Below are 24,630 nucleotides of genomic sequence, written 5' to 3'. Positions count from 1 at the left end.
TATTCCAAATATCAATTCGTAAAACGAAAGTGAAGCTTTGATATTCGAACAAGTGAATTTAGACAAGGATTGCAAAGTCAGCGAAATAGGCTTTGCAATCTTTGAGACATATAGTTTCGATCTTCAAGGGAACTAATAACAATCAAGTCAGCGAAATAGGCTTGGTTGTTAGAAGAACCAAAATCTAATAGTAATCAAGTCAGCGAAATAGGCTTGGTTGCTAGAGGAACATAAGAGAAACTGTCTTGAGAAATTAGGTCTAACATAACATTATAAGCTTATAGTTTTGGTTTGAGAAGGACTTGTTATTTAGATGAAACCAACGATCCCAAGGCTCCTTTTATATTATTAATTTTCAATCGCTTGAAAACCCCCCAACTTATAATTCTTTTCCCTTCTAATCATTTCCAAAGGTTAATTGAATTGAACTACTCCCTGTCGGAACGATCTCTTTTAATACTACTTCGGTAAGACCGTGCACTTGCGGTTTTATCTCATCAGTATGCATGGACTCAGTCAACTTGAACAACTTAGACAACATCAACAACTTAAGAATCCAACACTTTGGAACGACATCTTACAACTTTGACTGACACATGCAGCCTAATCAATATACAACAGCAACATAGACAGCACATAACGTCTCAAGATATAACAATATCAAATAATAATCAATAGCAACTTTAAACATCTTAGATAATTCACATAATGCATATAAAACTATATCACATTACTCGCAACAACAAATCATATATATCAGACTCACTGAGCATTAACAGTACTATAATCAACCTCCATTCCTACCCTAAAGATCAACTCATAACATCTCGTGCGACAAAGATCGCATAAACCCTAAGCAAGGTAGTCTGTCTCTAAGGAGCTCGCGAGGCGAGAGGCATTACTCGCTATGGCGAGTTCAGAAAAAAGGTTGTTCGCCTTGGCGAACTAAAATTGGGTGCTCTCGGGAACTTGACAATTTTCACCCAAAAATCCCATCTTTAACTTCCCCAATATTCAATTCTTAATCTAAAAACTTGCCTAACCATTCTTATACATCTTAAGGCACTCAAAACCATCTAAAGCTCGACCCAAAAGGTTAAATCACAAAATCAGGTTTCCTCACTGGTCAACTCGCTATGACGAGCTACGTAACTCACGAGGCGAAGGGAATTGCTCGTGAGGCGAGCGATGAATCTCAGCTCGAGCAGAATGCAGATTTTCACGAAAATCCCCCTAATCACATGGTTCTAAGCTTAAAGCTGATTCTAAACATCACCCTATGAATTATCTAAGGTCTGTATATACTTTCTACATCAATTCAGCAGTTATACATCATCTAACCATCAATTATCACTCTTAAGCCTAATTCCAAAATCCTCAAAAACTAAACCTACGACATGTTAAATCTAATCATCAGAATTACAAGCTTAAGAGAATTGAATGTTAGTCCCACCCTTACCTTAGCAAAATCGATCAGCAGCTCTCTCTTGGTTCTTCTCTCCTCTTGTTCTCCCTTTTCTCCAAAAACTGATTGTACGTGAAAACTTTTCTAAACCTATTCTCTCCTATTTATCTCTTCCTATCTTTTTTATCTTATTTCCTCTTTTTCCCACAAAACTCTCTAAATTCTCAAAACAACCCCTCATCTCAATATTTATTTTAATCTTATTAAATATTAAAATAAGACCTCTCAAATAAAATAACACACATCACATAATCATTTAAATCACATCAATCATATAAATCATCTTAATAGACTCTAAACTCAACAAAATAATTAAATAATCAAAGAGGGTGTTACATTCCACCTCTAGATCTCAGATTTAATTTTCGTCGATGTCAATTTAGGTGGGCAAATTTAACTTCTTAGTAAACAACTCTATAGTGTAAATACATGCCAATAAAAGTTCCTTTAATTGTTTAGTTTTTGTTGTTTTAAGTTTTGTCCCCTTCAATAAAAAAAAAATTAACAGAATGTAACTATTTTTAGGGATACTACGTAATTAACTTATGGAAAATACTTTTTTTTTTTGTGTAATAGCCTAGTGGCTGGAGCTCACACAATTAAATGTGGAGATGTGGGGTGTCCGGGGTTCGAACCCGACCCCTGCATAAATTATACAATGTCCCTACCAACTGAGGTAAGCGACAATACCTTTTTTTTTTCCTACAAATCATGGAAAATAAGTAAAAATTATTGGGCTTTAATGGACAAATTTTCTCAAGCCCAAAAGAATCGTCTTCTTCTATTCTAGACTGAGTTTCGTCATTCGGGTATGAATTTCTAAAACCCGACCCGGAATATAGCAGACGAATCCGGATCCTCCATGTTCATATCAGAGTTGTTGAATCAATCTTGACGCAAAGAGCATTGTCACATTCGATTGGCCAGATTCAGTATCTATCGCACAATGCGCGCCATAGCAGCTCAATTCTCTAACGTAATTTTCTCTTTGATCCTAAATTTACAATACTTTTTTCATTCATTTACAACTTCAACTCATAATTTGAAATTTTTGTCTGTTTTGCAGTATTTGTGTAGAAGAAGAGTTACGATCAATCAACAATCTCGTAATTTTTCATCTTCTAATAGTAAAGGTATCACCTTTTCTTTACCCATAGTTTTGTTGAAAAATTGGTACAGCTATGAAATCATTTTCTTGAGAATAAAAATGAATCCCTCAAATTGAAGAACTAACTAATTTACTGTGTAAAAAACTGAACTTGTAGTAGTAAATGATAGGCACTACTACTTAATGCTGATTTTGGGGAATTTATGTGATTTAATCTCTGTACTGACACTTGAGATGGAAGGCGTCTCCAGTGTCCGGCACGCTATGAAGCATGGATACGGACACGAACACCGGACACTGACACGGCGACACAGCTAATAATTTGAAAAGATTACATAATTTGTAATTACAAGTGTCCGTGTCGGACACGTTGCCTAACCCAAGGAGTGTCCTTGCTTCATAGCTGACACGTGTCAATGTCCGGCATTGATATGCCGGCACATGCGTGCGATTACATTCACTTGTCATTTTCCTATATTACCTGTGTCAGTGTTGTGGCCGGTGAATTTGTCGTCTGTGTCAGTGCTTCTCATTCATTATGTCAAAACATGGAACTATAACACGCAAAGAAGTTGAACTCTAAATGATTTTGGTTTCATTATGTTGTGTGAATGAACTGCTCTATTATGTTGCATGACCAGATGAGCACCTACTCTTGGAGCATGAAGTTGAGAGAAAATTTGGGTGGTTATTGAAGAGTATATTTTTCGGGTCTGCACTTTATGCGGGATACCAGTTCTTTCCTTATATGGGTATTGATCATCCAGCTTTCAACACTTTTGCTGCAACGATTTCTTGCTCATGAAGCTTCTGTTTACTCTTGGTGGTTCAAACCTGACAGTGTTGTTGAAATAAAAATTTCAGGGGAAAATTTGATGCATCAGTCGGTTTCTCTTTTGCGTGTCAAGGATCCCTTATTTAAAAGGATGGGAGCTTCTAGATTAGCCCGTTTTGCGAAAGATGGTACTTGGAACTATCTATGTATTTCTTCACAAATCACTTGGTATAAGTATTTAAAAAAAATTATGACCATATATCGATTCATTGAAGCACTTTATGTGGTGTAAGGTGTTTGTTCTGTTAAACAAGTAAAGTTCATTTTTCATGTGCTTGATTTGAGTAATATAGAATATTAACCTCAGCTGCTGATGAGATGACCAAATTCTGGTTAAAGGGGAGAGTTGATGGGAAATTTTGAACTTAGATAAAAGAATTATAGAATAAGATTCTGCGTTTGAACTGTTCCTGAACGGCTGAAACAGTTACTGAAATTTTAATTGATCTGGAAATTGAAATTGTTGAATTAATGGTTAAAAGAGTTGCCTTGTTCTCCGTTATGACTTTTTTTTTATGATATAGCACAGATGTAGCAATGATCGAAAACTGAGTTCTGTTCTGTAACCAGCAAATAGCCTCTTTTTGGTTTTAGCTAGTTTGAGTGTTCAATTTGATATACGATGCTCACAATATTTTGTAATTATATATCCTTAGTTTTTCAATGTAAGATATAAGTATAACTACCTTCCATACTTGCATGTGTATATTCAAATTGCCCACCTTCCTTTTGCTCAAAGATGGGAGCAGGATGAAGATAGTCGAGTTGGGTGGAGATAAAGAGCTCATAAATATGTTAAGCACGGCTAAAGATGACCGTACGCGGAAAGCAGCACTGAATGCTCTGTCTCAGCTGTCACAGTCAGGTTGAACTTTAAAGTCTTAATTTAAATATCCTATGCATATTACTTACCAGATTTTTGTTTCTAAGTAGACCATTTCTTTTTAATATGCTGGTGGATAGTAGACCAGAAATGTTCATCCATTGCAATTTATCTGTACAATATTCTAGCTAAAAATCAACTGTAAGATCAAAGCGTAATAAGAACTTCAGAAAACTATTGTTTCAAGTGTTTGTCATCTTTATTCAATCAATATGGGCATATAAAATTGAAAAGGAACATTTGTCAATTTATTTTGGGACACTGTATGCATGAGACATCATGTGTATTTTAGCGGGAGTTGAGCCCACAACCCCTTATCTCACCAACCCTTATTTTCCTCACTCTCCAAAGCTATCAAAGCACCTTATCAGTAGTCCTTATATTATACAATGATAAATTATCAACACATGTATTTTGTCCTATGAGCATATTGGATAAGATTCCAGTTCTTACAATATTACAAGGTCGGATGAATATGTAGTTGTGACGGCAGTGCTGCTAGCACTAGTTTTCTTCTCTTTTTTTAAACAAAAAAAGCCTAACGGCCAAAATTCACACTCACTAAGTGCTGAAAAGGGAGGAATTGTTGATTCGAACCCGCACCCCACAGCATATCAAATGTGTCTGTCTGCACTCTTTTAACTTATGGGCTGTACTTACAAGACTCTTTTCAGTTTTCTATCAACAATGACAATTTTTTTTTCTTATAGATGAAGTTCTTGCATCCTTGTATCGTGCTGGGGCCATTTCAGTTATCAGGTCTGCTCCAAGTTCACTTGAGGATGCAGATATTGAGAAATTCAAGTCGAGCTTGATGAAAAGGTTCCAAGATCTTAAGTATGATGTGTCTTCCTGACTTTTACTAGAGTTTCTTGCCTTTTTTACCCTTCTTCTTGTTGGCTCGGAGCATGAAATATGGTGATGATATTAGAGTAAACTGGCCATGAAGGAATTTTCAAGGTACACTGGAAATTGTTATGTATCTTTTGACTAAATTTAATAAAAGATTAGAAATCGATGAGTCAATTTCTCACATGTATGTACTGGAGATTCTTTTCTTTTGGTTTCTTGATTCCATGAAGGTTGTAATATCAGTTTTGGTTAATGAAATACAGTATATCTCTATTTACCAAAAAATAGTTTTTTTTTTTTTTTTTTGTCAAGAGACAAATTTAGTTGTTAATATGATATGTTAGTAGTCGTGATTTGAACTCTAATTATTTCCTTTTCGAGCTCCTTTTGATGTCTCATTTCAATCACTTGAGCTGCCCCTTGGGGATGACTTGTCAATGCTCATATGATATTTACTCATTGTATAAATAAAATTTAAAGAAATACATAACAAATTTATTTTTAAATATATCATATTAAAAAGCTAACCCTACTATATTAATTTTCAAACTCTTATCTAATTTGGAAAATATAGTCGTGAATCAAATATTTTTTTAACTTAAAATATAATATAATTTATAAAAATTCTAAATCAAAATTTAAAAGAAATCGTATCAATCAAAACAAACAATTTTACAATGTGACCTCTATATTATGCAATGTGCAAACATTTTGTTAATCTATAGTAGTGAAATATTTGATCAACCTCTTAACTATTTTTTAAAAATTCAGACGAAAACATTTGTTCAAGTAGCACGGGTTATCGCTTTTAAATGCACATGCTAAAAGAAAATCAGAATGGGGAATTCAATTAAGAAACGTTAAATTGGGTATAACATAGCTAACAATTAACACAGGCCATTTCTGACATCTTTTCACAGCTTTCATTTATTTAGACCAAACATGCTCCATTACTTGTGAATATCCGATTTCACTCACCTCAAACATTTTATCTGATCGGATTCATTTCGGACAAAGTGACATATCAACGTCAAAATTTTAAATACATTTACCAAGTGGTGTTTATAATATTAATAATATTTTGCATAAAATAATTCCACCACCGTCACATACGTCGATTTTATACATTTTTTTATAGTAGTTTTCCTTTAATAATATATCCAAACACTGTTCTTGTGGATGAAGATTGCACGATTACCATCATCGCATGGGACCTTTTATTTGACAAGATAATGACATGGGACATATAGTAATTTACATAACAGATGAGTCATTCAAACAATAATTAGCTAGGTTCACATGGATCTGACTAATACAAAAATATTTTTTTTGAAGAAACTAATACAACCCCAACTTTGTCACATGTTTCTGCTAGACTCTTGAATTTCATTGCTTTGATACTTCGATATTATTTACAACAATTCCTTGCAAGATTTTTACAACAAGGCATCCAAGAAAACCAACAAAATGAGCCTGGAATTTTTGCCCCTTCCACGCCCCAACTCCCTCCTATAAAACTTTCTGTAGTATAAAGCAACAACAAAAGAATGGGAAAAGAGAGCACCAACTTTATGACTTGCTACTTAAAGCATTGTATATGTTGGTGGAGATTGCAATTACACTTGTCACTACAGCTAATATAATCATAACCAGTGCTATAATTTTGTCCTGTCTTGTTGATATGCCAAGAGCATCCCTGTCATTGGAAACAAAGAAAATTTAGGAGCCTGGCTTTATTCATTCATGATTTCATTCCTTTATTCTGTTTCCAATTTGTCACCTTTAATAGGATAATAATTAAGAAGATTATGAAAGAAGAAATGTTACCTTAAAACAATAGTGCCAGGGAAAACAAAGGCAAGGGACAGGGCAGTTGTTGATCCTAAAAACTGAAAGAAGTACCAAATATCTGGGATAGCTATAGCAGCAAGATAGGAGAATACTAAGAGCACAAGAGTGATAATCACAAATCTCTTGTTGTCTGTGGCTAGCAGAGGCTTCTTAGGGAATAGGAGTTCATCGATGTTGGCTCTTAAAGAGAAATTTATAAGAGGGAATACCAACATAATGTGGAGTGCGTAGCTTACACGTATTAAACTATTGAACAAGGAACCAACAGCAGAATCAGCATTCTGATCAAAATTGATTAGAATGTCTGATTGTGTTGAATCTCCAAACAAAAGGTAGCCAAATAGACCGATTGTAAAGTAGACAACAGCACAAAACATTATTGCTAATCGAACTGCTGTTTTCATATGAGATGGACTCGCAAGCTCAAACCCAATAGGATGCACTGCAAGTAAAATCAAATAACTCATCAGCACAACAACAATAACAAAACAAACAATGTTTTCTAACACCCTTAAAAAGGAACAAATAATTCAAACTAGCTAAGTACCATTGAAATGAAATGTGAATGCTGTAACTACAACAGGTACTGCAGTGAACAAATCAAAGAATGATGTCTGGTAGTCTAATCGAGGAACCAATTTAGGAGTTTGTGTTTTTCCTTGCACCAAAGCAACAATAGCCAACCCAGAACAAATGGTAACAAATGCCACAGCAAGAAGAGTTGATATTCCAGAACTGTACTTCAAAGATTCTGACAAATTTCAAAACAGCATAAAACAAAAAACAATAACAAATATCATCAATCTCTGCCACTTAATCTCCTCAACTCAAAACGAAAAAAGAGCATGTTTGGAATTACGCAGAATATGATAAAATCACAATGGCACATGATTTAGATGAAACTTCAAAGTATATCTTTTATCAAAATAACATTGGCACACCGTGATTCTAACAAATCCACTGCCAATCCGAACATGGAATTATCACGGTGACTCACTGTGACTCCGACAGAGCCCCTGTCATACCAAACAAGCACTAAGAATTAAGAAATCATGGAAGAACATTAGAACACTGACCTACACGCTTGTACAAGACCAAAGGAAGCATAACAAGAACCAAGGTGATAAAAAGAGCAACTTCCCTCGAATTCCACCAATGAATCCCAAACCACTGTTGCAAAAGTCCCAAGTGCACTTCACCTCCACTTTCCTTTCCAGATAAAACATCCCCTGTTGTTCCATCACACACAAACATCAACAAATGAAAACAAGCAACTACCCATCATTCAAAAACATATCTTTTCAACATCACAAACATAAAAAAACCAAACTTTAAAGTGTAAAACTTCACCAATCAACTTGGTTTTGCTCACAAACCAAATCCCAAATTCAAACTTTCATAAACAAAAAAATTAACCCAAAAGGTGAATATTTAGCTCTCTTAATTAATGATTTAGAATTTAATTAAGAATAAAAGAAAGAGATTAAATTGGTTCTAAGTTCTAACCAATGATAATTAGGAAGAGAACTAAACCCCCAAAGTTAGTGATTATAACACAAACTTGAGCGCTTAAAGCTCCAACGGACCCAAAAGCTTCCTTCATAACACCAGAGTATGTCGTGGTTACACCAGCATGTGTAAAACGCATGAGAAAATCAACAGAAACTTCGGCGAGCACGGCAACAATAAGAATCAAGGCGAAGGAAGGAAGCACACCGAGAACTTTGAGAATCGCCGGAATTGACATGATTCCGGAGCCAATTATGCTGGTGGCGACATTGAATACGGCACCGGGGATTGAACCAGGAACCGCCGCCGGATTTGATCCGGTCAAGAGAGGAACGTGGACTCCGGCAGACGGTGTTGGTGACATCCCGGCGGTGAGATTTTTTGGAGAGTTTGAGAAAGGAAAGGAAATGTGGAGTTCGTTACGTGCAAAACACTATACATATATGTTACCATCCATTTATATTAAATTTGTTTGACCAAACTTTTTTGTATTGCTGATGTTGAAAAATAAAATAAATACGGTAGGTTATTTGGTTGGATATGCGTCCACATCCATAAGTATCTTTTCATGAAACATGTGAATAATCTCTTTTGATGCATAATTTTAAGGAACTAGTTATATAAAAAACAATTTAATTAGATGTTTATAAAGCCAAACATTAATTAGATTAGATAAAATAGCTTTGAGCTGAGGTGTACAAACACATTTATACACTTAATCGTCTCAAAACATGAGCAAATGAAACTTTAGATAAGTGTATGTCTAATGCTCGGGTGATAAAAGTTGATTTTTAATGAATTGATGTTGACTATAAATGAGTTACTCGTAAAATAATTTATGTTTTGATATATTTATGTAAAAGTCCATCGAACTTTAAATGTTTAAATGTATGTAGAAATCAACTCTATATAAACAAAAATTACAAATTCTAATCTCTAGTAGAATGCATTTTTTAAAACAAATCAATTATATTTGAAAGCAACTAAAGATATCAAAATCAAATATACACCTCCAAAATCTATTTTGGTCACTCTAAAATTGGAATCAATAACTTCAAACAATCTCAATAGTATTAACTAATTTTTAGTTTAATTGACGATGAGTATTAGGAACACTCTTTTTGACACTCTTTCTACCATTCATTCTCTTATTAGTTGAAATCAATGTAAAGTTCACACTTTATAAATAATATCACATAAAGTAGTGAGACTTCTCATAAACTCGCTCAATAAAAAAGTAAGTGTTTAAAAAAAGTGCTTCTAACATTTCTTGATTCTACCATTCATTCTCTTATTAGTCGAAATCAATGTAAAGTTCACACTTTATAAATAATATCACATAAAGTAGTGAGACCTCTCATAAACTCACTCAATAAAAAAGTAAGTGTTAAAAAAAGTGCTCCAAACATTTCTTGATTCTACCATTCATTCTCTTATTAGTCGAAATCAATGTAAAGTTCACACTTTATAAATAATATCACATAAAGTAGTGAGACCTCTCATAAACTCACTCAATAAAAAAGTAAGTGTTAAAAAAAGTGCTCCAAACATTTCTTGATTCTACCATTCATTCTCTTATTAGTCGAAATCAATGTAAAGTTCACACTTTATAAATAATATCACATAAAGTAGCGAGACCTCTCCTAAACTTATTCAATAAAAAAGTAAGTATTTAAAAAAAGTGCTCTAACATTTTTTGATTGAGATACATTGTTAATGTAAAATAGTTTTACATTCGTATATAATGAAACCATTATTTTTCCATTATAAACGACTAATTTTAATATAGTCTTTATCATGAATGGGCATTAGTCTTTATCTCTAAAAGAAGGGAAAAAAACGTGAAACTCAATTTAGCCATTAAAAGAAGGTAACTTTCATAAATACATAAGCAACTTTAAAAATAAAGATGTCATGTTTAAACTCTTACGTTTCCCTTAAAAGAAAATCTCTTACTTAAGTTAGTAAAAAAAACCTCTCCTAATTAATGATATAGAATTTAAGCAAGAAGAAGAAGAAAGCAATTAAGAAAGAGATTAAATTAGTTCTAACTAACCAATGATAATAAGCAAGAGAATTAAACCCCCAAAGTTGTTGATTATGACAATAACTTTAGTGATTAATCCTCCAACAGATCCAAAAGCTTCCCTCATCACACTAGCATACGTTGTCTTTACACCTGCTTCTGTAAAACGCATGAGAAAATCCACTGAAACTTCAGCAAGCACAGCCACGATTAGAATTAAGGCAAGGGCGGGAAACACTCCAAGAACTTTTAGAATTGCCGGAATGGACATGATTCCAGAACCAATAATGCTTGTGGCGACATTGAGCACGGCGCCGGGGATGGTACCGGGCGCCGGCGCCAATTTTGATCCGGTCAATAGAGGGATGTGGACTCCGGTAGACGGTGACATTCCGGCAGACGGTGGTGAAATTATGGTGGAGAGTTTGAGAAGGAAAGGTGGAGTTGGTTACATTAGCATTTCTTATGTTACCATCCATTTATATTACTTGGAAAAAAATTGATACAGGTTCATTTGGTTGGATTTGCGTCCACATGCATAGACTTCTTTTCATGAAACACATGATATGTTATAGTACTAATTTTACAAGTAAATACAATATCATATGTTGGATTTGGGTCCACATTCATAAACTTGTTTGGGTGGTGATAGGTGAACCACCCCATGTGGCAAACCATCATCTACACCCCTTATGTGGCACCTATGTGACAATAATAAATAATAAATGTTTCAGCTCAAAATAAAATAAAAATTAAAAATTGTGTCCTCACTCTCTCCTCCTTCTTGGTTTCCTACTCTCTTCGTTCACCATCTCTCAACTCACTCACGTGTTTCTTTTCCAACCATTTTCCCTCTCTCTTCTCTCCCTTTCCACACCAACGATTATAACTCCGACCACCCACTTCGCCGCTGCATAAGATACAACACTACTACTGATACCCCTCATTTTGTTCATTCACCAATGATTTTTTCTTCCTCATTCGAAGGAAATATTCAGTTTTGTTTGGATTGGATGCTGAATTGATGAATGGAAGAATAAGAAAAGGAGAATTTTTATTTCCTTTTCAGGTTAGTATTGTTGAGTGAAAAAAAATGGACCATAGAAGACATCTCTGTTTCCTCACTCTTTCTCCTCCTTTTTGGTTTTCTCCGCCCCACCACACTTTCTCCTCCACCTTCTTCATTTTCTCCTCACTTTCCTCCATTTTTCTGACGTCGTCCTCACCATCTCCGTCCACAGTCTCGCCGTCTACGCACATGGACTCGTCGGTTTTCGAATCTCACTGTTGCCGTCGCAAACCACGACGCCGTCGAATTGCAGTACTCAACCATGTTCTCAGAGAGAGAGAGAGAGAGAGAGAGAGAGAGAGAAATAGATTGGGAAGGAGAGACAAAAGCGATGGTGAGACAGCCGCGAGGTACGATGGTAAACAAGGAAAGAGGTGGCGGCGGCAAGGAGATGGACGGCGGGGCAAGAGGCGGCTTAAATGGGAAAGAGAGTTTTTTTTTTTTTGAGGAAAGATGGGAAGAGAGTTAGAGAAGAACACAAAGAAAAGTTCATAGAGTGAGAATACAAATGTGAAATTTCTGTTTTGCCCCTTGCTTTTTAACAAAATTACAAAGTTGCCATCCATGTTGGCAGGTGTACAAGGAAGGTATTGAAAAAGGATGTCTACTGATAATTATCCACTTGTTTTCATGAACACATATGGTTATTTTGTTGGTACATCTACTTTTTGACGAGTGAGATCTATTTAAGGAAGTACAACTAATATAATTCTACAAAATTCCCTCCGTATTCAAATGTAAATAATTTTCATTTTCTAGATATATTCAATATATGATATATTTGATATATAATATGGACCACGTATATTATTTATTGAAAGAACTTAAAAAGTGAAAAGTTGGATATATTTAAGACCGAAAAGAGTATTCTTTTAAAAATACATTACCACTTTCTTAAAAAAAAATTAATAATAATACATTACTACTTTTTTTATGGAAAAGAAATACATTACTACTATTAAACATTATTAATCATATTTTTATTTTATTTTTTGTACGAAAGACCAGTTTAAAGATATTTTATTAGATATAAAATCAATATTTAAAAATCAATACTCTAAAAAAATAATCAAACAAACATTGAATCTGGAAAAAACCACGATGGACCGTCAAAATAATTGAATTGTAGTTCAACTGTCTGATCCAACTTTTAAAACATTATTTGTTCAAAAAAAAACTTTTAAAACATTATTATTTAAAATATAAGGAAAAAAAATATTTGAAAGAAAAATATAAGGAAATTTTGAAAAATTTGTTTATCCCATTTTATATGACTTCATTCAAATTGTCGATAGTATTAGTTATTATTTATCCCAATACATTTATTTGATAAGGTTAATGAAAATTCATTCTCAATGTAAAATAGTCCTACAACGAAGTTTTTGGAGAAATATTAGCATCCTCCTCAAAAGAAGAAATGATATCCTCCAATGCCTCTCAACATTAAGTTTAATTTGAAGATTGATAATTAGGAAGAGTTTGGGGGTTAAGTATTTCGGGTGGTGTGAGTTATAGGATAAGTAGTTGGAGGTCTTGGATTTAAATTCGGAGTAATGAGTAAAATAATAATCTATACAAGTGTTGTACTCATTTTCACCTTCCTTTCAGAGGGAATTCCATCTTGTAATTGCTATTCTCTCTGACCAAACCAATTTCAATACCCTCAAAAGGCCCTCCAGCAACACATGTATTATGACCAATCAATTTTTTTTAATGCTAAGGATGCCCTCCCTTGATAGATTAACTTGACCTTATTTGATTCATGATTCTGTCAGGGTATGGTAGTTCAAAATAATCATTGGTTGTTTTAGACATATATCTTCATTAAGGCTGTGTTTGGTAACATAAAAAAAAGTTAGCTTATAGCTTGTTGGACTAGCTTATAAGCTTGTTTTGATAAAATGAGATGTGTTTGGTAAAAAGTTTTTCTCACTAGCTTATACCGTTTTTTAAGAAGCTAATCCAAGTAGCTTTTTAGCTTATAGCTTGTAGCTTTTTATACTTTCTTCCCAATTTAACCTTTTCTTAATTTTATTTTATTTTATTATAATAAAAAAAAACTACCCACTATCTCTTAAACTAACCATGTTTACCATGTATCACTTTTTAAATTTTCTTGTCCACTTTTTATTTTTTATTTTTTTACTTTGCTCATAATTCATATAATATATAATTTTATATAGAATTTATAATAATGAAGCAAGTTTAGTTAAATAAAATTCATAAAAATAAAATAAAATTGTTAAATAAAAAGTTCGATTGAATTCATAAATACATTTATTATTTTGGAGATGAAAATAATTTGAAATATATTTAAATATTTAGAAATAAATGTGTTAAGTAATAAAAATTATATATATGATATTAGAAAAAATTAAACAAGCATGTCCTTTTATGTCATTTTATATTTATAGTCACTTCAACAGTTAATTTTACCGAACACTTTTAATTTTAATCAGCTAACTTTTCAGCTATCAGCCATCAGTTATAAACTAGCTTAGCTATCAGCTAGCTTATAGCTTTTTTTTACCAAACACACCCTAACTATACCAAGATGATCTATATCCTTGGGTCTTAAACCTGACATATGTGTCCCTTCCTCTACATGCACTAGTGTAGGACAATCATTGTTATGCAATGCTTAAGGTTCTTTCCAAGTAGTCTTTAAGTGTGATGGGTCAATCGGCGAGGGGTGACAGAGGGATATGTTACTCGATAGTTCGTCCTTGTGTTGTAACAGGTTTTCTTATACCCTTCTTTACCATCATTATGGGTTTTGTTAGCATTGCTAAAATTCTGAAGGACTTTATGCTTTTGACCTGCTTTGATTGAGTTATTTTTCTTGTCAGTGTCTCCCTTGGGTTTTGCTGTAGTTGTTAGGATTTTGTCCTCCTTTTTATTGAGATTTATGATTAACCCACGTATACTGGTCTTTTAAGATAACTATCATTGATATAGCATGTGAGGCGCTCAAATTAGGACTATATCTAGGGAGTGTACAACCTTCAATAAGGATGGTCCCTCACCTTTACAAGTATGTTAATCATGTCATATGATCCGACACTTATAACATGTATTGTGTAACGCCTCCGCTTAGTGGGCATGTAACGCCCGAGGCTGATGAGGGCGGGGAGTGGTCCGGCTCCTGGCATGCTTCTAGGCAAAATTGAATCACATCGGAATGAGAGGGATCCTGAGGTCGTGTGTAACACCCCGTTATCCAAAAGCAATTAAATACAAAATATTCATCAGAGTAATTCACCAAACAGACATGCTACACTACATTTCAAAATTTCTTAAATAGAAAATAAAACTATTTAATAACCAACATCAATTTGCAGCGGAATATATTCAACATTAAAACCATCATCAACATATTAATTCTCCAATAGAAATCTTGGCATAAAAGCCTCATCAAAGAAATCTAAACAATCATAGGGTCACATCATCATGTTCCAAAAATTGATACATAGGAAAGAAAACAATAAGACATCTCATCCCACGTATCAGAGCCCTAGACACGATACTTGAGCCACCACCGACTACTCATGATCACCTGCAAATTACCCATAGGAAGGACAACATTTTCAAACAGAAGGGGTGAGATTCACAACAATAAAATATAGATATCAAAATCAACAATTGAATCTAACACCCTATTAAACATCAATACATTATCTTGTAAATATAAATATATATTTCACAAAGCAACAACTTATCTTCAAATCATTTCATCATAATAGGTGTATAATTATACATACATCAACAACAACATCATCATCATCATTATAACAATTACCACCAACAACAAAGACTCATGCATGACATGATGACACCACTAAGACCCCTCAATAAATGCAATTATGCATGTGGTACCAAACAGGACCAAAGCCCTCACCGCTTTTGAATGGTTAAAGCATTCATCAGGACCGAAGCCCTCACCGCTGTGAACAACTAGTGCTCCAGGACATGAGTCCTCCCGCTGTTTATGCATATGTTATGGACCTACTTGTGTATATCTACATACAACTTGACCATGCATACATTCTCATATGACTCCGAAATCCATTCAACATGTATGATTTAATAATGTAACATACGTAACAGCCATCAACAACATCAACAAACAGTAATCCAGCAATCCAGAAAGATGCACAACCAATCACAATTATGCTCAAACAACAACATCAATCATCACCATTCAAACAAGCACAATCAACATACAAAACTGGGTAACTCGCCTCGCGAGCACATCTGCTCGCTATGGCGAACTCACAAAACAGGTTGCTCGCCACAGCGAGTTCGAGGCGAACTCGAGGCGAGTGAAAATATGGTGCTCTCAGAAGTTTTGACATTTTTCTCACTCAAACTTCGATTCTAAGCTCCTTATTCATCTTTTTAATCTAAAACTTGCCCCAGTCCTCTTTAAAATCATTTAGGCACATTAAACTATCCCCAAAACATCTTATAACAACAATTTGAAAATCAAGTTTTTCAACTGGGTTGCTCGCCACGGCGAGTTGGTCTGCTCGCGAGGCGAGCTATGAAGTTGCTCACTCGCCTTGGCGAGCAAGGCTACTCGCGAGGCGAGCGATGAACTTCTGTACGGGCAGAAAACTGGTTTTTCCAAAAATCTCATTTTCCTCCAATTCACTCCCCAAATTAGTTTACAGATAAGCAATGAAGTGTTCTATGCAACCAGAACCTAATTCTAACATCATAACAGCAATATCTACCCCAAAAACCATTAATTCATCTTAGACCCAATTTCTCAATTTCCACCAAAAACCTGTTAAACTCCAATTCAGAATTTCATATCTATACTACTGAAGTAAAACCCACCCTTACCTTAATTCAATTGAAAGAATGCACAGCAATATGGTTCCTTGGCCTAACTTGCTCTTCTCTCCCTTTTCTCCCAACTTGTCAGTTTTCACGTAAGATGCTTCTGACCTCTATTTTCCCAACTTTCCATTTACTTAACTCCCCTTATTTTCATTTAACTCCCCCTTAATTCTATTAAATATTAATTAACTCCTCAAACTCCAAAATAATAGTAATATCTCACTTAATCTAATTATTATTAAAATAAACTATATAATAAAATATAACACCACATAAATCACCAATATCATCTAAAATCATACAAGACTCTAAATAAATTAAAATAAATAAAACAACGACTAGAGCGTTACACCGTGCAGGTATGGGACTGTATGGTTGAAGGAAGGCTTATAAGAATTGTTTGGTACTACCTATATTAACAAGATGCATCTTCTTTTCAGTAGCTAATTCCATAAGAACTCCACAGTTAAGCGTGCTTGACTTGGAGCAATTTTGGGATGGGTGACCCACCGGAAAGTTTCTTGGTAAGCGTCCGAGTGAGGACAAAACACGCTAAAAAGACTCGTGTTGGTTTGTGGGGTCAGTCGGCAATCTTGAAAGCAGTCTGACGTGTTACATATTGGATCTTTTCATATTTTAAGAATACCCACATATTTGGCAAGTTGGAGACAGGTTTTAGTAACGTATAGATTCTGCCTAAGCAAAAGCAGAACATATGTATTAAATGTAATTTTATCAAAAGGCAAAGCGATTCTAACTTATAGATGACAATTAAAGATTATATCATACCACAGGTAAACAAAGATTAAATATATTGGATGCATAGTACAAAAAGATAGGGAAATAGAAGGAGATGTAACCATATAATTCAATTTGGCTAGTTAAGATGGAGGATATTTTATGTGATGTGAAAGTACCGCTTAAGATGAAGGAAAAGTTTTATTAAATGATCATAAGATTGACGATGTTATATGTGACAAAGTTTTAAACTTCCAAAAACCAATTCAAAAGTAAATCAAATGTAGTGGAGTTGAAGATGTTGTGTTGGATGTGTAGCAAACGGTATAATATTAGAAATGACAACACTAGAGAGAGAGAGAGAGAGATGGATTTTATAGTAGGAAAAGTATATTATGCAGAATAATCAAATCATCATAGGCAAAGAAATACCTAGAAAAGTATAAAAGAAACTATTAAGAAATATTTATAGGTTAATAAATTAGATAAAAATATGATATAAGATAGAGCATTATGACATCATTTGATCTATGCAACCGTCCCATTTAGTAGAATAAGACTTTGTCGTTGTTGTCAAATTTTTGGCAGGTTAATCCTAGGAATTCAACACCATGTATGGAGAGGTATAGTAATGTCAAAGTAAACCTTAGCCTAGAGATGTATATGTTCTTTTTATTCTTTTTTTTTTTATAAAAGATGGGTCTTGTTAACCAGTGCCCTTAAGGCAATGGTTAAGGAAACAAAAAATAGTTGCTTTACATTGGAAACTATAACTTTAAAAATTTTAAAACTTGAATTCATCACTTTTTATTACTTTCCAACACAATATTACTATTATTGTTCTCTTAACCAATGCCTTAAAGACACTCTTTAGCATTTTCCATAAAAGAAAGATACATGTTTTTTTATTAATCAAAGGGAAAGACACATGTTTTTTTGGGTAGCACTTAGGTGATATTGTGGTTGATGATATTGTGATATTGGCCAACCACAATGTTAAAAGTGTTTTTCTTCTTTCTCTTTCACAATATTTATTTGTTTATTTGTACACTTGTCACATTGTGGTTGACCAATGTCACCAATCACAATGTCACCCAAATATTATCAGTTTTTTTTTATAACGGAAAGATACATGTTTGTTATCATGCATGATGCCTAATGTGACGAGAAAATAATTTTTTTTTTTTTTGTTAAGAAGAAAGAAAATAAATATTTTTCCATAGAAGGAAAGTAAAAATATATAAAAAAATAAAATAAAATAGACAAATATTTCTTCCACTTTTTCTTAGCAGTTTTTGGGTTTAGATTAGACCTGGTCCTCATTCTTCAACAGAGTCTCTCTCTATTCTCTTCCCTTTTCTTACTATTCTTCTTCTTCTTCTTCTTCTTCTTCCTTATCTTCCATAACACAGTGAACCGATCTATTCCTTTCTCCCAATCTCTGAAATGGCCGATCACTTAGCGAGAGCAGAAGATTTCGAGAAGAAAGCTGAGAAGAAGCTCAGCGGTTGGGGCTTATTCAGTTCCAAATACGATGACGCCGCCGATCTCTTCGATAAATCTGCTAATTCCTTCAAACTCGCTAAATCATGTAATTCAATCTTTCTTTCTCTTTACATTTTCATTTTTCGTCAATCGATCAAATTACTGAAATTTTTGTTATTATTATGATCGGCGAGTTTTGATTTCAGGTTTTCGATTCTTGATTTCAAATGCGGAATTATTGTTTGTTTTTACCTAATTTGTTAATGTATAAATTTAATTTGATTTTAGTTGAAAAATTTGTTGACCTAATTTATTTTTTGATCGATTAGTTACGTTGGAATCGAATTTTGGATTTTTTTTGAGATACCTTGACTTATTATCGTTTTTTCACTGTGGATGAGATTTTGCGATGAAATAAGTGGATACTGTGTATTACGAACGTGATTATCAATTTTTGTTGCATATTTTTTTTTGGTAGTGGTCTTTGTACTTCTGATTGAAGATGTTTCGACACATGTCACGATACCAGACACATAATTACATTTAATCGTGTCATTTTCTCAAGTTATTATCAGTGTCGATGTGTCCGTGTTTGTGTTTGTGTCGGTGCTTCGTAACTAAATGATTAACCATAGTATTTTGGCTACCTACCTTAAATTTGGTGACTGATCATTTTAATTTGTTGTAAATAATTGTGATTAACTTTATGATTGAGGATGGAATAGTTTTGTATGTTGTTCTGATTCGTTCGATTTGGCATTTCAGGGGACAAAGCGGCAGCGACATACCTAAAGTTGGCGAATTGTCATTTGAAGGTAACATATAGGATTAGTTTTTTGGCATGTGGTTTATCATGATGTATTTCTCTTAAGCATGCAATTAACATTGTAGTCTTCTGTTTTTAGATGGAAAGCAAGCATGAGGCTGCACAGGCTTATGTTGATGCTTCACATTGCTATAAAAAGACTAATATAAGTGGTATGTATGTAAGTTGTTACCGGTGTGTGCACTAGAATTCTTTTATGGTTGTTATTACTCTTATTTCATTTCGAACATGCTACTGCATTGGAATCTTACAGAAAGGAAACATTTCTGTTGAATAAAAATCAGGTTTAAAATAAATGTCAGTTCCTGTGTTTCCACAGAAAGTTGGGTTTTCTTTTCATCAAAAGTAAATGTTTCCTATTTTGCAGAAAGGGCTGGTTCCTATAGTTTAACTTAGTAAAGTATTGCTACCTGATGGACCAACAACATACTGCTATGAAACTGTAGGGATCTATACTTGAGAAAATTATTATAGGGCTCAAAGCTCAAATGAGTTGAAAACTTTACTATAGTGACCAAAATTTACATTGAATCTGAAAAAATCAATATTATTGGCTCTAATTATCTGCCATGCACTTCAAGAGAAAACCATATACGTGCACTTCCAAGAGCAATCTATATATATGCCTCAAATTCAAAAACCAACTATTGTTTTTTTTTGGCATATGTTATATTCTTTCGCATTTATAATTCTGCTCCAAATGTTGCTCTTGCCTCCATCCATAAAGGCTAATACTTTTTTAGTAGTAATATTTCTATTTATGAACTTTAATGCAAAACGGATGAATCAATTGCATCCTTTTTGCATAATCACGTGATATACACTAGAATTCTTTTTATGGTTGTTATTGCTCTTATTTCATTTCGAACGTGCTACTGCATTGAGCTATCCATATGTAATATGTATTAATAAATCAGATACTGTATTCGTATATATCAGATACTGTATTCGTATATGCTTTGAATAAGTTTTAACTTGAGGTTCATTACATACTCTTATATCTAGACTTGTTTAAGTTATAGAAAATTATATGGGCAAGTTGCTGACATTTGAGTTCCATCTGATCTGATTGGTTTCTTTTAAATCAAATACTTTATATGTATATGCTTTGAACAAGTTTTAACTTAAGGTTCATTTCATACTCTTATATCCAGACTTGTTTAAGTTACTGAAAATTATTTGTGCAAGTTGCTGTCATTTGAGTTCCATCTGATCTGATTGGTTTCTTTTACAGATGTCTTCATTCCGTATTTTGATTATTTATTTGCTGCCTATTGCTAGATTGGTATTTGTGATTGCGTAGCTTAGCTAGAATGAAATATAAATCAGTCTAGCGTGTGTTGGAATGTTAGTCGCTTGCACAGTGTGAAAATGATAGCATTTCTAATGTTGAGTTCCGTTTTCTCTTTTGTGTTACAGAGGCTGTATCGTGCCTAGACCATGCTGTGAATCTTTTCTGTGATATTGGCAGACTCTCTATGGCTGCTAGATATTTGAAGGTATATATCTCTGTATCTTTGGATTTTTGTTTCTGTCCAATAGTTTAAGTTAATGACTTACGGCACTCCCTCTTGTGGGCTGTCATTTTTTTACGCCTTCTCATGCGTATCCCAGCTTCTGGTCATTGATTGTGTGACTCACGTTTACCAAGTTACTGGAATCCTCATGAACATGTCATAACTGGATTTTACTATTATACGCAGGAAATTGCAGAGTTATATGAGTCCGAACAAAATATTGAGCAGGCTGTTGTTTACTTTGAAAAATCAGCTGATTTTTATCAAAATGAAGAGGTGACAACTTCTGCAAACCAGTGCAAGCAGAAAGTGGCCCAATTTTCTGCTCAGCTGGAACAGTAAGATCTTATACTTTCTTCCGCATATTTTATCTTTTAATTATTTCTTCTATATGAATTTTTCGTCCTTTGTTCGTAATTTATTTGGGGAATTTTCTTTTGGCTTTCTTTTGTCTCAGTAGATTTCTCCACCCCACTCTCCATCCCAGATTAACATTCTTTCAATGCATTGCAGACTGTTTGACTTTAGAAATTTAGTAGCGATGTCTATAATCTTGAAAGAAGTTTAGCATGTTTCTTTCTAAAATTCATATGTTGACTTGTGTAAACAAAAGTTTGTCCATTGCTGCCTTTGGTCTATGATATATCTTAGGGTGAGCGATTTGCTCTATTAAGTTTCGGAACTATTAGAGAAATGCAGAGTTTGTTTTTTTAAATGGAAGGAACTTTATCTCAGCCTCCACTTTATGTTAAATCGAATGTTAACTGTTCCTTTTTTTTATCACACCTCTTTAGATATCAGACATCTATTGATATTTATGAAGAGATTGCTCGCCAGTCTCTAAACAATAATCTGCTGAAGTACGGAGTTAAAGGCCATCTTCTCAATGCTGGCATTTGCCAACTCTGCAAAGGGGATCCTGTTGCCATAAGCAATGCTTTAGAGAGATATCAGGTTTATTGATTTTCAACAATATACATCTTGAGACCCCAAACATCTTATTAGTTGCTCAATTCTTTGTTTTGTATTTGTTTTGCAGGAATTAGATCCAACATTTTCAGGAACACGCGAGTATAGATTATTGGCGGTAGGTTACTAATGTTGAATTTCATTATCAATTTGTATTGGACCAAGAGAATTGGATCAAAATGTGTAGATTTTTTAGTTGCTGCTTGCAATATCATAATCTTGTATTTAATTCTGGTATTTATTTTAACATTAGGATTATTTTGTTCACATTTTACATATATGTTTTGCATATGAATTGACATTTTTTTTTTTGGGTGGATAGGATGTTGCTGCCGCAGTTGATGAAGAAGATGTTGGAAAGTTTACTGATGTCGTCAAGGACTTCGATAGCATGACCCCTCTGGTAAGCTTCTAAAAAATCAACATTTCGTATATAGTTTATATCTAACAGAAAAGTTCTAAGTGTAGTTTTTGTCCACTTTTTCTTGACAAGTTTATGTCCACATTTTATTGCAACTGAATAGACATAACCTTGTGTAAACATTTGTATGTTCTGTTACTTGGTCAATATGCTTTATTCGTTTGATTTCAAGTAGTCTTGTTTGGAGTGTTAAAATAATGGCCAATAGAAAGTCGCCAAATTTGGCAAGGTTTGACCCATGTTAGCACAGTTATGCTTAGAAGAACATTTGTTGTCTTCTGTCCTATTAAACCTTGCAATTTCATGGTCAAAAGGATCTATTGTGAGAGTTCACTTTAGAGGAGTCAGATTTGAAGTTCTGATGTTATTCTCATATCTCAGCTGGTGTTTTTAGTTGGCTGCTGATACAAAGCTTATTTTATGGCTGTTCTAGGTAAGGGTTGGATCGGTTGTAATAGGTCTATTGTAGGCAGTCTTTGTAGTTGTAAGATCTTGATTTCATGCCATGAACTCGTGACTTTCTAGTTACACTACAGCAACCCTAACTATTGCACCATGGGGCTCCTCTGTTTGCTCTTCAATAGGTGAAAGAAAATCAAGGAAACATACAATTTGTTTCTTCTATTGGTGTTACAATTTCTGTGCAACTTACAAATGTTGTATGACTAGATAGTCCTGGGTTCAAGCAGTCGAATCAGTTTCTTGCAATGTAAATGCATGGTAAGATTGCCTACAATAAACTCACAATGGATCAACGCTTCCATGGAATTTAATTATGGCAGTAGCTTTAATGGACCAGTTTTCCCTTTTCTCTTTTATTATCAGTATTACATTGTGCTTTGAATTTGGATGATAAACAGTTGTTATCCTTCTGGTGGTTTTAAGAGTGTTCTTGAGCACTTATGGTCCATGGACAGGAAGTCGTGTGTTTTTGACTTGTGCATTTGGTTCTTTTCCTGTAATGATAGCTCTGTACCTTTTGTTAAAACAAAAATTGCATGAAATTTTAAATTACTAATAAAATATTGCTTCTGAAATACTCTATAGTGTGTGCTTGTTGTTCTGACCTTGGCGCTGATTTGTTTCCTCTTTTTTTTTTTTTTTGCATTTGATTGATAAGTAGCTTTAGTACCTGTTTGTTTATGCTGTGACCCACCGCTGCCACACGTTTTGATCTCTTTTCATCGTGATTTTGAAAAGAAAGTTGTAGCTTTGTACCAAATGTGATCATTCACCGTGAAAACACACATGCTTAGTGTCAATAGTTCATCAACATTACCTGATTGATTGTGCAGGATTCTTGGAAGACAACGCTTCTTTTGAGGGTGAAGGAAAAGCTGAAAGCCAAAGAGCTTGAGGAGGATGATCTCACATAAGCTGTAATCAAATATTAGTTGGACATAATATTTGATTTTCTGTTCTATGATTGTGTGTTCTATTGTTCTGCCCTATACATGTATTTTAGAGTGTACTTGTTATGGTTTCAATTGAATCGGTTGGATTGAATTCAAGAAATGAGTTGAAATGAGGTTGCTTGAGTATGAATGAAACTACTATAATTTCTTGTTTACACATTGTTTATGCGAGCCCGGTTATTTTTTTTTGGTAGTGTTATGCAAGCCCGGTTATAATGTTAATATATACACACGCTTTTTTCTTGAATTATATGCGGATACTAATTTGTACACGCTTTTTTCTTTAATTATATGCGGATACTAATTCATACAAACAATCTCAAATTTGTTTATCATCATATGTTGTGTTAATGATTTGCATTTTCGTGCCTAATGACTGGATTACACATTATTGTCAAAAGAAATAAAAGGATCTTACATTTAATCCTCGTTTGTCGTGAAACTTAATCATAATCTTGATTGAATAAAACATGGATTTGGACTCTGAACAATTAAGTTGATGGTTGTTTACTCAATCTAGATTAATATTTTGTCATAAAATTATCAAATTTTTTCTATGTTCTCGAAGTTTTTATAATGTTATGTAACCATCATGTTTACTGTTTTATTACGAAACTTCAAACTTTATTATAATTAAAACTAAACTAAATAAAGCATATCCTAAATTGTTTGGTTTTTTCATTCGCCGACAATACATAGTGGGTTTCCTTTTCTACTTCGTTTTGTTTGGTTTTTTCAACTTTTTAGGTTATCAGACCGACATATTAACTGTGATTATTATTTTCTTTTATAACTATTGTTATTTGTTATATTATA

At 33.7% G+C, this 24,630-nt stretch overlaps 3 protein-coding genes across 3 annotated transcripts; 2 read left to right on the top strand and 1 right to left on the bottom strand.

The window, feature by feature from the left end:
• The first annotated feature begins 2,287 nt into the window (after positions 1 to 2,287).
• Positions 2,288 to 5,428, top strand: LOC11406778 (uncharacterized). The gene is made up of 6 exons (XM_003600971.4): positions 2,288 to 2,441; positions 2,532 to 2,598; positions 3,215 to 3,325; positions 3,438 to 3,536; positions 4,148 to 4,273; positions 5,002 to 5,428. Exons 1-6 carry the CDS (start codon positions 2,412 to 2,414, stop codon positions 5,145 to 5,147), a joined length of 579 nt encoding a protein of 192 aa, XP_003601019.1. The 5' UTR covers positions 2,288 to 2,411; the 3' UTR covers positions 5,148 to 5,428.
• A 908-nt stretch (positions 5,429 to 6,336) lies between these two features.
• LOC11408333 (amino acid transporter AVT6C) lies at positions 6,337 to 8,953 on the bottom strand. Its single transcript, XM_003600970.4, has 5 exons — positions 8,501 to 8,953; positions 8,071 to 8,223; positions 7,542 to 7,745; positions 6,971 to 7,436; positions 6,337 to 6,839 (listed from the first exon to the last, which is right to left on the bottom strand). The coding sequence occupies exons 1-5, from the start codon at positions 8,865 to 8,867 to the stop codon at positions 6,713 to 6,715; spliced, it is 1,317 nt and encodes a 438-aa protein (XP_003601018.2). The 5' UTR covers positions 8,868 to 8,953; the 3' UTR covers positions 6,337 to 6,712.
• Positions 8,954 to 18,469: 9,516 nt separating this feature from the next.
• Positions 18,470 to 24,001, top strand: LOC11411381 (alpha-soluble NSF attachment protein 2). The gene is made up of 9 exons (XM_003600966.4): positions 18,470 to 18,772; positions 19,432 to 19,481; positions 19,572 to 19,644; positions 20,912 to 20,991; positions 21,196 to 21,347; positions 21,804 to 21,963; positions 22,049 to 22,096; positions 22,301 to 22,381; positions 23,695 to 24,001. The coding sequence occupies exons 1-9, from the start codon at positions 18,628 to 18,630 to the stop codon at positions 23,773 to 23,775; spliced, it is 870 nt and encodes a 289-aa protein (XP_003601014.1). The 5' UTR covers positions 18,470 to 18,627; the 3' UTR covers positions 23,776 to 24,001.
• The last annotated feature ends 629 nt before the right edge of the window (positions 24,002 to 24,630 follow it).

Source organism: Medicago truncatula, chromosome 3 (assembly GCF_003473485.1).
Source record: "Medicago truncatula cultivar Jemalong A17 chromosome 3, MtrunA17r5.0-ANR, whole genome shotgun sequence".
In the NCBI taxonomy this organism is placed as follows: Eukaryota; Viridiplantae; Streptophyta; class Magnoliopsida; order Fabales; family Fabaceae; genus Medicago; species Medicago truncatula.
The sequence above is the reverse complement of the archived record's forward strand: the minus strand, read 5'-3'. Positions and strand labels throughout refer to the sequence as shown.

Coding starts and splice junctions, on each gene's coding strand:
- LOC11406778 (XM_003600971.4), top strand. CDS start 2,412: ATGCGCGCCATAGCAGCTCAATTCTCTAAC. Junction 2,599..3,214: donor TTCATCTTCTAATAGTAAAG/GTATCACCTTTT, acceptor TTGCATGACCAG/ATGAGCACCTACTCTTGGAG. Junction 3,537..4,147: donor AGCCCGTTTTGCGAAAGATG/GTACTTGGAACT, acceptor TTTTGCTCAAAG/ATGGGAGCAGGATGAAGATA.
- LOC11408333 (XM_003600970.4), bottom strand. CDS start 8,867: ATGTCACCAACACCGTCTGCCGGAGTCCACGTTCCTCTCTTGACCGGA. Junction 7,746..8,070: donor GGTCTTGTACAAGCGTGTAG/GTCAGTGTTCTA, acceptor GAAATTTGTCAG/AATCTTTGAAGTACAGTTCT. Junction 7,437..7,541: donor ATTCACATTTCATTTCAATG/GTACTTAGCTAG, acceptor TTTTACTTGCAG/TGCATCCTATTGGGTTTGAG.
- LOC11411381 (XM_003600966.4), top strand. CDS start 18,628: ATGGCCGATCACTTAGCGAGAGCAGAAGATTTCGAGAAGAAAGCTGAG. Junction 19,482..19,571: donor TGGCGAATTGTCATTTGAAG/GTAACATATAGG, acceptor TTCTGTTTTTAG/ATGGAAAGCAAGCATGAGGC. Junction 22,097..22,300: donor GCGAGTATAGATTATTGGCG/GTAGGTTACTAA, acceptor TTGGGTGGATAG/GATGTTGCTGCCGCAGTTGA.